General features: G+C 37.8%; 1 protein-coding gene across 1 annotated transcript; it reads left to right on the forward strand.

The window, feature by feature from the left end:
- The first annotated feature begins 5,768 nt into the window (after positions 1–5,768).
- Positions 5,769–11,200, forward strand: LOC148737245 (adhesion G protein-coupled receptor D1-like). The gene is made up of 15 exons (XM_088749017.1): positions 5,769–6,067; positions 6,462–6,569; positions 6,723–6,810; positions 7,089–7,179; positions 7,254–7,306; positions 7,575–7,707; positions 7,805–7,908; positions 8,153–8,255; positions 8,366–8,516; positions 8,627–8,708; positions 8,887–8,953; positions 9,293–9,381; positions 9,641–9,761; positions 10,116–10,157; positions 10,268–11,200. The coding sequence occupies exons 1-15, from the start codon at positions 5,860–5,862 to the stop codon at positions 10,409–10,411; spliced, it is 1,584 nt and encodes a 527-aa protein (XP_088605143.1). The 5' UTR covers positions 5,769–5,859; the 3' UTR covers positions 10,412–11,200.
- The last annotated feature ends 86 nt before the right edge of the window (positions 11,201–11,286 follow it).

Raw genomic sequence — 11,286 nt, forward strand, 5'->3', positions numbered from 1 at the left:
ATCAGTGTTCTGCAGTAGAAACATCCTCCCCGCGTGTTCGACTTATCTAATTGGAAGAACACTCTTCCACGGGGGTAAGCTTCACGACTTTGTCGTGACTTCGGCCGACTATACTAGGGCCTGCGAGCCTATTTAGCTGTACAATCCAACACCAGGGCGAAGTTTTAATTTTTAAATATTAGAAGTGGGTTGATGCCATTTCTTTCGAAGAATGAGACAAGGTGAATATCTTTGTATTTACATGTAGTTAATCAAAATGCCTGAGAGTTGTTCCCCTTTTTCAAAGTTTCAGACTAATGAAGAATGCATGCCTAAATTTCTAGGTTTTAAAATACCTACAGTGGCGACAGCTCTCCTTAATATCGTAGAATCTTGATAATTGTTCATTTGTTTCTTTCTTAGTTAAGTGGCACGGGACTGTCCACACAAACACACACGCACGCAAACACACACGCACGCACGCACACACACACACACTAGTCCCACACACACACACGCACGCGCGCGCACGCGCACACGCACACACACACGCACACACACACACATGCAAACGGTTCAAATTCAATCGTTATTTCTGTCAGGATCATTTGTAATTGTCTCTCTGGCTACTTTCTTTTTCAAAACTTTTACCTGTGGAAGTTTCACAATGATTTTAGTGGCAGAATTTTAGTTCTGAAAATGCACATCTATTTCTCTTTTCTTTTGCAGTTATCCTTACCTTGACAATGCAGCTACAAGGAACAGGTGAAGCAGTGTAACTCCTACTTTTTCTATTGATGTGCATGAACCTGGACTTGAAGAAAGATGATATTCTGTCCGATTGATATCAATAATCAATTGTCGGACTACAGCATGGAAGATCCTCAAGTGGCTTCCGGCTCCTAATGCGAGTCGTTGAACAACAACAACAACAACAACAACAACGACAACAATAAAAACAATAACAACAACAAAAACAACAACGAAGTTTGATATTATTGAGTTTTTTTTCCATAGAATGCCAAAATTCCTGTTTCAAAAATTCCTGGTACACATTTACAAAATGGGGATGGGCTGAGTGGGACAACAGTGAAATCTGCCGCCACCAAGGAGGTGACCTAGCTTCCATCGAAACCGAGGAAGAATGGGAGTTTATCAATCAAGAAATTAAAAAACGTAGTATTTGGAATGTCAGTGCGTGGCTCGTTGGCTTGGAAAAAAAGACAGAAGGAGGTTGGACTTGGAAGAGTGGAACGCAGCTGAATATTTCAAAATGGCGAAACTGGGAGAGAAGTGGTAACAGAACGTTTGCGGAAATAATCAAGAATGGGAGCCTCTTTAATGCAATCCCCGAGACAGATGCCAAACCTTTTATTTGTGAAATTCCTGAAGGTGAGATCGCATTTTAAAAATGTACGCCTAGCTAGAACTCGACCTCGAGAAAATTTCTCTTTACAAAGGCATGTCACTGCTCAACGAATAGGGATAACCTAACCTAAGTTGTGCGTCCCAGAGATTAGTACGCGGTGAATAAGAGCGTGTTGCAAAATATGATCGCTAAACACGAATCCTACTTTTAATTTTTTTAGATGGGGAAAGGAGGAATGGGTTGATACTTAAACACGCAGTTGAATCTAACGCTTTTAAAGAAAAAAAATACAAGCAGGAGTTTTCTCTCGGTGATATGGTCGTTAAAAGGAAAAAATATTTTTTAAGCAATGGATTTACTGAGCAACCCTTATGGTATTTTGAACTTATTGTTGTGAGATGGCCTTCCAAAATGGTTCCAAATGGTTCCTTGCATAATGGGTAAATGAGAGCACTTTCGAGATTCGAATGCGAAAAGTGTATTACGTGACATCTATCAATCAAACGCTATGAAGAACAATAGAACAAATTTTATGTTCTTAGTCACGTGTGCTAAATGTTCTAAAAATGTGATTGTCGGTATCATCACAGTTACTTTTGTTATTATCATTATCTTATCATCTTTGTCATCATCTCATTTATTATTATTATTGTCATTATTATTATTATTTACTGTTATTATAATCTTCATTACAGCTGCCATTTTAGTAACAATTATTACTTTTACTGTAATCATCGTTGCTATGAACATTGTCACTGTTATTGTTATTATTATTGTTATTGTCACAGTTACTTTTATTATTATCATTATCTTATCATCATTGTCATCATCTCATTTATTATCATTATTATTATTATTTACTGTTATTATAATCTTCATTACAGCTGCCATTTTAGTAACAATTATTACTTTTACTGTAATCATCGTTACTATGAACATTGTCACTGTTATTGTTATTGTCATCATCACTATTATTTAATTATTATTACTATTATTATCATCCCTATCATAATTACTATTGTCATTATTATTTTGTAGTATGCCCAAATACTTCTTTTAAAGATTCATGGTACACATTTATGAAATTGGGAAGAAAATGGAACGACAACAGAGACATCTGCCAAAGCCAAGGGGGAGACCTGGTTTCAATAGAGACAGAAGAAGAATGGAGTTTTATCAATAACGAGATTCAGAAAAGAACTATTCCGGGCTATTATATTGGTTTAGAAAAAGAGGCTGAAAATTGGAATTGGGTGAATAGAAGACCGCTGACTATCAAGAAATGGAGGGGAAACCTGACATGGACTCGTCGGACGGTAGCTGCCATTTTGAAGAGCTTTAACGGTACAAGCGGCTTATTCGAGACCGTCTATAGGACTACACATAAAGCTTACATTTGTGAGTTTAAAAAAGGTAAGGCAGAACTAGTGTAGCTCCCATTGCGGACCTATGTTTTACGTAAAACATCAGGGCAATCTCTCAGGTGCTCTTGAAGGAAAATTGTCGCGTTCATGTTGGGATATTTGTTACAGTAAATTATCGTAGTTGATAGAAACCCTAAGCTCGAACAGTCGGCGAGTTTTCGTTGTATTTTTGTATATTCAAATTGCGTTTGTTCTAAACGTGTTCTCTGTTTGCAGAAATTACCCCTTACTGGTTTAGATGAGTTTTCGATTTCAAGCGTGAAATAAAAAAAAAAAATGAGTAATTTACTGCTTTATTACAAAGATTGAGGGAAAAGGGGCTCGCGAAACGCCAAGAACTGATGAAACTACTATTAAGTATCCTGAAAACTAAATTAGATTAGAAAAAAGGGGATCTGTGCTCGAAGGTTTAACGTGAGGTTCATATGAATGAGTCACGTGATCGGGCTGAACATGTAATCTAAGTAAGATTGTAACTGCAATCTTGGTAATTTTATCATCATCTAAGTAGATTATGCTTTTGTGCTATAGTAAAAGCAATGGTAATTTATACAGTATTGTCTGTACAGGTAATACCGGACACTTTCACTGCTTCCTTCAATGTTTTGTAAAAATTTTCAGATAGTTCGGTAAATATATCTTTCTGGAAGTTCTGTTGTGTAGTATCGCCGAGTATTTTACGAGTTCTGCCGTATCTTGACAAGTTAAAATACTCAACGATACTACACAACAAAACGTTTAACAAGTTATTTATTATCTAGCACGCCAAACTGTTATTTCAGAGCGGGCGAATTTCCTAGATATTTATTTACGGGGAGAGCGAGAGAGAAATATGCGAAGCGGAACGGAACTGGCGCGTTGTCGTGTTGCTATTTCTATTTTCAGCAATAAATGGAGAAATTTCCTGGTTTTATAGCTTTTTTTCATCATTCGATTAATCTATTAAACTTGGATCTATATTTGCCAGCCATTCCGACTCACTGTCGTCAGAAATACAATTCAAATGTTCCGGCAATTCTTTTTTCTTAACTTCAACCAATTTTTTGCTTGCGCGCTGCGTGAAGACCTGTCTAACCAGTTCTCTGGTGTACAAATACCGCGTGATATTTGTACTCGTCTATGACGTTAATTGTACTCTACGGAGTGTAGTTGGATAATAAATAAGAATATGATAATTATGCACCTTATGCGATTATAGCGGGTTGCTCGGCCAGCCCAGCAAAAACTACATGAAGGCGATCCTCTTAAAAACACCTTATATTCCGCAGTGCCTAGGCGTCTATTGTGTTCCTGACTGTCATAGATAAAAAAAATCTTCCGTTTGCATACAAAATGCGGCCGTAAATCATGTTCATCTCGTACTTGTTCCATGGTTAAGTATTACCAATCAGCAAAGACAAATAATAGTTTGTTTTCTCCTAAGAATTAGCGAAATCGTTTTCATAGCACCTATAATATTTCTCGGCGTTTTCAGTCACTGGATACTACCAGGACAACTTAGCTTAACAATACCCTGCACTCTGAAACAACGTATGTAGGAAGTAGTATAATTTTATTATTATTATAATTGTATCTGTATTCTAAAAGAGATGTGACTAAAATAATTATAAAATCATTATGACTATAAAAATAGGTCATTTGGTTATGATAATAATATAGGTATAGTTTTAAGTTGCAATTTTCTGGTGAACTGAACTGATTCTTTCTCTTTCTCTAAATTGTCGTATCAGTGGCAACATCGTCACTCTCACCATTACCTGCGGCAGCCTCCGCATCTTCCGCATCAACATGGATACGACCATCGCTATCGCCTTTGCTGTCTTCATCATTGTTACGAATGAAGTCACTAATACAGTCACCGTTGCCCTCGCTCTCATCCTCGCTTCCACTTTCAATTTATTCCTCGTCATCATTCTTCCCCTCACCCACTTTCTGGTCACCGTCGCCCCTCCTCTTATCCTCGTCTCCACCTTCAACCTCTTCCTCGTCCTCCTTATTCCTCTCGCCCAATGTCTGGACGTCGCTATCACCGTCACCGTCACCGTCACCGTCGCTGTTGCCCTTCCTATTGTCCTCACTTCCGACTTCAAGCTCTTCGTTGTCCCCGTTCTTACTCTCGCCCTCTTTCCAGGTTTCGACATCACTGTCACCGTCGCTATCGTTAAAATCGCCATCATCATCGCTGTTGCCGTCGCCGTCATCATCGCTACCTTTAAGGAGATCACCAACGCATTCGTCGTCGTCCTCGTTCTCATCTTCGTCTCCACATTCAACCTCTTCTTCATCCTCGTTCTTACTCTCGCCCACCGTCTCGGTGTTGTTATCACCGTCGCCGTTGCCATTGCTGTCGCCCTTCTTCTTGTCCTCACCTTCAACCTCAACCTCATCGTCGTTCTTGTTGTTACTCTCACCCTCTTTCCGGGATTCGTCATTACCGTCACCATCGCTTTCGCTATCGTTAACATCGCCATCATCATCGCCATCGTTGTCACCATCGCTATCGTTAATGAGGTCACCTATGCAATCAGCGTCGCCTCCACTCTCGTTTTCGCCTCCACTTTCAACATCTTCCTCGTCCTCGTTCTTACCCTCACCCTCTGTCTGGGTGTCGTTATCACCGTCGCCGTCACCGTCGCCGTCGCTCTTGCCATTCCTCTTATCCTCGCCTCCAGCTTCAAGCTCTTCGTCGTCCTCGTTCTTACTCTCATTCTCTTCCCAGGCTTCGTCATCACAATCGCCGTCGCCGTCACTATCGTTAAAATTGCCAACATCATCGTCGTCGAGAACAATTCAGAAGCTGGTGTGTACTCTATTCGATCATAGCCCCTGTGCTCATTATTTGTATGAACTCTTTAATTCATAGAATGTAATCGTGACTGTTACTTTTTTACTTTATTTACTCACTGTTTACTCCTCTTTAGGCAAATGAATATGTCACTAATCTTGCCAAAATAGATGTCACCAATAAAAGTTCCTTGAAGGTAATTCATTATCCTTCGAATACTCATAAGAAATTCAGGTCTATTCTTTGACTCACAGTTATGACGAGTGCTTAGCATCGCATCATTACCTTATCAAAAATATTTCATGCAACTACAGGAGGCCATAGGAGTTTTCGAAGACTTCTTCACAGTTATTAAAAGTATCACAAGACCTCCTAGCATAGAAGAGTCTGAAAAGAGAACAGAATCAATTTTCAAGGTGGCGGTCCACTTCGAGACACTTGCTCTTAATTATAGCAAGTACCACCTGATTGGAACGAAGTCTTCAGAAGTGATTGAAAGCGACAAAATGAGTGAGTGATGACACGACCTTCTTTTCAGACAAGGGGTGATATGGAACTTGTCTATTTATTGGCTTGGCGAGTTGTTGACTTTGGGCTAACCTCTAAATAAAATCATCAATCCGTTCCCCGCCTTTGAACTATTGTTTCTATTAACTAGGCGGTAAAGAAAATTTGTAGATATTTTTGAAAAGGAGAAAGTGCAGAGCTTCTTGCGACTCTTCTCGACGATGTTGCTGTGATCTTAGAGAAACGTACTTTTCGAGAGGTAAAGTGAAGAAAAGGCCACGATCATGGATATGCACATGACCCACTGTAAATCTAGCGCCAAATGCCCTAATTAGTGTGTTGACATGTTCTTGATAATTATATACCAGCTGAATTAATTGTATTCTTTTTCTGTCAGTACTGGTTATTCAGAAAGCCTACCGACAAAATGCCAGTAACCTCTATTTCGGGGAACAGAAATTGCAAGCAAGCATGAAATTTCCCTCAACAAATTTTGAGAACAATGGTTTGTATTGATTATTTTTTTCACTTTTAATATGCAATTTGCCTTGGCTTTCTGTCCCATTTTGCGCTGTAACTAAATACATCTGCCTATTCGATACAAATTAGTTTGTTGGGTTTCCCAAATTTTAAATTCTTCTTCTCTTCTTTCCCTCAGTATCACTGATTGTTGGGATTGCGTACAAGGATCTCCATGAAATAGTTCTTACAAAACAAACCATCAGAAATAAAACAGGAAAAAGAAGGTGACAATACTTCCCTAAATCTCCCAGCCAGATGTTGCTTTCACCCTATGTGCATAAAAAGAGAATTTTGGGTTCAACATGTTTGTTGCAAAATTGTCAAAGCCCTGTTAGAGGGAGATTTCTTTGCCTGTTAGTCTCCATCTAGATTAGCTCATCGTCTAGGAAACTACCATAAATCTATCACTGGTTTGTAAAGGTTCTTAGCTTGCCGTATCCCTCACAAGAAACTTTCTCTCGACTATTTGTGTCTCAGGTTGAGATTTAAATTATCTTTATAGGCTTTTGGGTTCCAGAATAATGGCTATAGCTATGGATCCGAAATCACACAAATTACAAGAAAATATCATCATCAAGTTCACAAACCTCGAGGTAACAGAATCAGTGAAACTAAGAATAGTTGGTCTGTGTTGGGTTTATTCCATGAATATAAAATATGTTTTTAGGTTTATAAAGAGGGAGAGAAGACATGTGCGTTCTGGAGTGGCTTTAGCGAAAGGTAGGATACTGGAATATGTTATTTATTTTTCCCGTTCATGAACTAATTCTTGATCGCAAATGAAGTAGATAAGTGAAATGAATATTGTAAGCGTATTATTTCTCCGTAGATATTGGCAGTAGATATCGTTCTGAATTCGGAAGGAGTAGGAAAGAACCTTTTTTATGATATGTGTGCGTTTTTGTTTTGCTTTCTTTTTTTCCCTTCAATGTTTCTTAAAGTTTTGTGTTTTTTTTTTTGTTTTTTTTTTTCTGTTCTTTCTTCTTAGCACCGACGGATTTTCAGAGAGAGGATGCCACGTTGTAACATCCAAAAACAACTTACATGGAAAAGACACAGTTTGCAGCTGCAATCATTTGACCCATTTCGCCGTATTAGTCGATTACAACGGTATCTTAGGGGTAATGAAATAATTTTGATCGTATCTTCAACATGCGTGATACAATCCCTTTGAGTTAATCAACATTTTATATTACTGTAATACAATTTGTGTCACAGCTCACCAAGGAGGACATAACCATATTGGAAATTATCACTTACGTTGGATTAAGCCTTTCCATGACGGGAATATATTTGACAATTATTGTCTATTCCTTCCTAACGTAAGTACTGTAACCGGACTATCAATTAACTTAAAAACCTTAGTTATTATAATGATGATGATATTTGCAACAAATAAGAACGAAGAAAATAACGGTAAATTAAACCCCTTCAGTGGCAACCGAAAGTGAAATGCCTCGAGAAGTATACCGTTAAATGAGCATTGTGTGTTATTATATAAAGCTTTTTTTTTTGCTTTGTTTGTTAGTTTGTTTTTGCAGTTCTTCGCATTTTTTTTATTACTAGTGATGTTCGTCAGCCTCTGTCTCAAATAAGATTGAGCCTCTCTGTGGCCATTGGAGCTGGTCAGATAATCTTTCTTGCCGGGATAAACGCCACGGAAAACGAAGTGAGTCATATTTACATCTATCTTTTTTTTTAACAAACTATTTTAATGGCCTAATATATTCTGTAAACAGGAGCATGAACAACAGACGCTCTCTTTTCCTTTTTTCATAGGCTGCTTGTGTTTCGGTGGCAGCTTTAATGCAGTATTTTCTGATGGCCGCTTTCTGTTGGATGCTGGTCGAGGGAATTTATCTCTACCTGTTTGTTGTGAAAGTTTACAACACCGCCGAAAAGATGCACATGTATCACGTCATCTCATGGGGTATTTTCATTTTAATTGTTGTAAATTATCGGTACTTTGCTATTTTGAGTCGCTTCTGATTGGGTATGTAATTCCTTGAACTGCATTGACTTTCTCTCCTTTTTGTTCAGGTTTGCCCATGATCATGGTCAGTATTTCACTCAGCATCGCTGCTGGAAAAGAAGGAATTCAAAGCTATACCAGTAATGAATAGTAAGAAATTCCTTCGGTACTAGTTTCTTCTCGTCTGTATCTTTTCACTCTTTTAACTGAAATTCATGTTGTTTTTGTGTTTTTACTTCTGTTTCGATTTATAGGTGTTTAGACTCAGCCAGGAAGGAGGAATTATTTGTTACAATCTACGTTTATTTTTTCCTTTTTTCGTTTGAAGTTGCTGGCTGTCCTCCACTAACAACCTAGTCTGGATATTTATTGCATTTGTGGCGTTCATTGAAGTTGTAAGTCGACGATTGACGGATACGTTATTTTACTTTATATATACCAGGACTGACCGTTGTTGGACATGTTCTCTTTCTCCTTGCAATATGAACGAACTCTAACCATTTGTGAAGCTTCAAAATGCCTAGCTTACCATTGCGTTTGCTTTCGTTGTCCTGGAGTATTGGAGCAGTGAATTCAAAGCTCGAGTTTTCAATTCCTCACCGAGACTAAAGTTTTCATGTTAACACAATTTTTATTTTTAAGACGCTCGTAACGAGACATAAAACATTATCTCTCTTTTTTTTTTTCTTTTCTTTTTTTTTTTGTTGAGATCTAACATGTCTTTTCGGTTCCAGCTCAACATTTTGATACTCGTCCGAGTCATAAAAGAGATGACTACATTGGTACAGCCAATGGGGGAAGATGACCATGTTCTTCAAATACGGTGGGAACTGAACCATAACATTTTACCAAACAATTGTAATTAATTAGAGGTTAACAACAAGCAAGATAAAGAATACACAGTTTCAAAAGGGACTCCTTAAACACTGAAAACGCATTTTTGTATAAACTAGTTCTAAGATATCTACCTCAGTTCGTTTCTGGTCAATCATAAACGATGAGGCGAGTAAACAAGCGGGTGAGCGAAAACTTCGACTGAAGATTAACGATTCCAAAAGTCACATGTTGTTCTTCTATTCCAGACTTGGCCTAAGAACATGCGCGGTGATGGTTCCACTGTTGGGCGTTACATGGCTGTTTGGTCTTTTGTTACCAGTACATAAAGCTTTCGCTTACATTTTCACCATCTTAAACTCTACACAGGTGAGCTTTTGAGTAAAACCGTAGAATAGCAGTTTTCTATATGCATACTTGAATGCTCAGACAACTTATTCGCCACAGCCAGACCCTCTCGCATTGAATTTCATGAAAAAAATTGAAAATAGGTTGCTCTCAATTTTTCTCAGTATGAAAAAGAAAAATTCCTCTTTGGTTGGTGAGACGTGTAACTTGCTTTGATTCTTATATCCTTTTTGTAACCTTTTTTCATGAAGACGTTTTATGAGAAAAGTAAATGGAATTGTAAGTTCTCTGCATCAAATATTTCATACGACTCCCTACCACTGCTTACCAGAATCAAATAATTAAGTTTGTTCTTGAAATAATTTTCTGTTTTAGGGTTTCCTTATTTTCGCCCTCCACTGTGTGCGAAACAGCCAGGTAAGAAGGATATCAAACTGAGGACACACATGAAGAGGATTGTTAGGTTTTGAATTAGATAAAGATTTGAGTGCTGAACAACTGATTTTTTTTCGCTTGTTCATCTACAGATTAGAGAGCGATTCAAAACGACTATGAATCGCATTTTTCCATACACCGCAAATCATGGGAACTCTGTAAAGAGAACCTCACAAATCAATCCAAGTGGCGCCAGCGATATGTGGGCAGTTGAATTGCAGTCTTTCAACGAGTAACTCTTTATGTGAGAAAAACCATTCAATCGACTTCATAATAGAGTTGACAAGGGTGGACCGTTGTTCAGTCACGATATGTCAATTAATTTAAGTCATTCTGACTCAAATCGTCGGTCATTATGATGATGTCATGAATGATTACGTCGTCCGTATAATGCTGGCTAGAGTTGAGATAACAACTGTTAGTCTTCTTTGATCACGTACGTCACTCGTCAGAAACGGTCACTTATGTTTTGATTTCCGTTAGTCTCTTTTAGAGGTAACTAGAATAGCTTGAAGCTGACGTTATGAGTGAAAAGTTAACCCTTCGGCCTTCGTTTGAATGATTTTTATGAATAACCCTAGGAATTAGTGAGTAACCTTTTTTTTAGTCACTTAAATTGTTTAATTAGCGTTGAGGATGTTTAGTCTGGAATCACAATATATCATCGAGTCTTGAAGCTCACCATTTGTCGCCATTATAGCGATATTTCTGAGATTAGATAACCATAATGTTTGTCTTTTACCATTAGGTACACGTTAAATAGATGACGAGAGTAGTTTGGCTATAAATGAAAAAAAAAAAAAAATTGAATGAGCACACTTACCCGTTAAGTATTTTAGACGTAAACTAACGCATTTCTTTGTTTTTCCATATATCCAGCTCATCGCTATGAATGCAAAAAATTCTACTGTCCAGTTCATAAAGAAATATCATTTATAAGATGAATGACATTAAACAGAAACATCTGTATCTATAAGATTTAGAAAAATATGTAAACATGAAAGAACTAAAAGTGAATTTTCACATGTATTGCATCACTTCTTGTGTGGCTGTCATAAATCTTCAGGAAAAACAAATGACGTGACATTTAGCTCGTTGTATCCGCATGGGG

Source organism: Stylophora pistillata, chromosome 2 (assembly GCF_964205215.1).
Source record: "Stylophora pistillata chromosome 2, jaStyPist1.2, whole genome shotgun sequence".
Classification (NCBI taxonomy): Eukaryota; Metazoa; Cnidaria; class Anthozoa; order Scleractinia; family Pocilloporidae; genus Stylophora; species Stylophora pistillata.

Coding starts and splice junctions, on each gene's coding strand:
- LOC148737245 (XM_088749017.1), top strand. CDS start 5,860: ATGCAACTACAGGAGGCCATAGGAGTTTTCGAAGACTTCTTCACAGTT. Junction 7,307..7,574: donor TGGAGTGGCTTTAGCGAAAG/GTAGGATACTGG, acceptor CTTTCTTCTTAG/CACCGACGGATTTTCAGAGA. Junction 10,158..10,267: donor ACTGTGTGCGAAACAGCCAG/GTAAGAAGGATA, acceptor GTTCATCTACAG/ATTAGAGAGCGATTCAAAAC.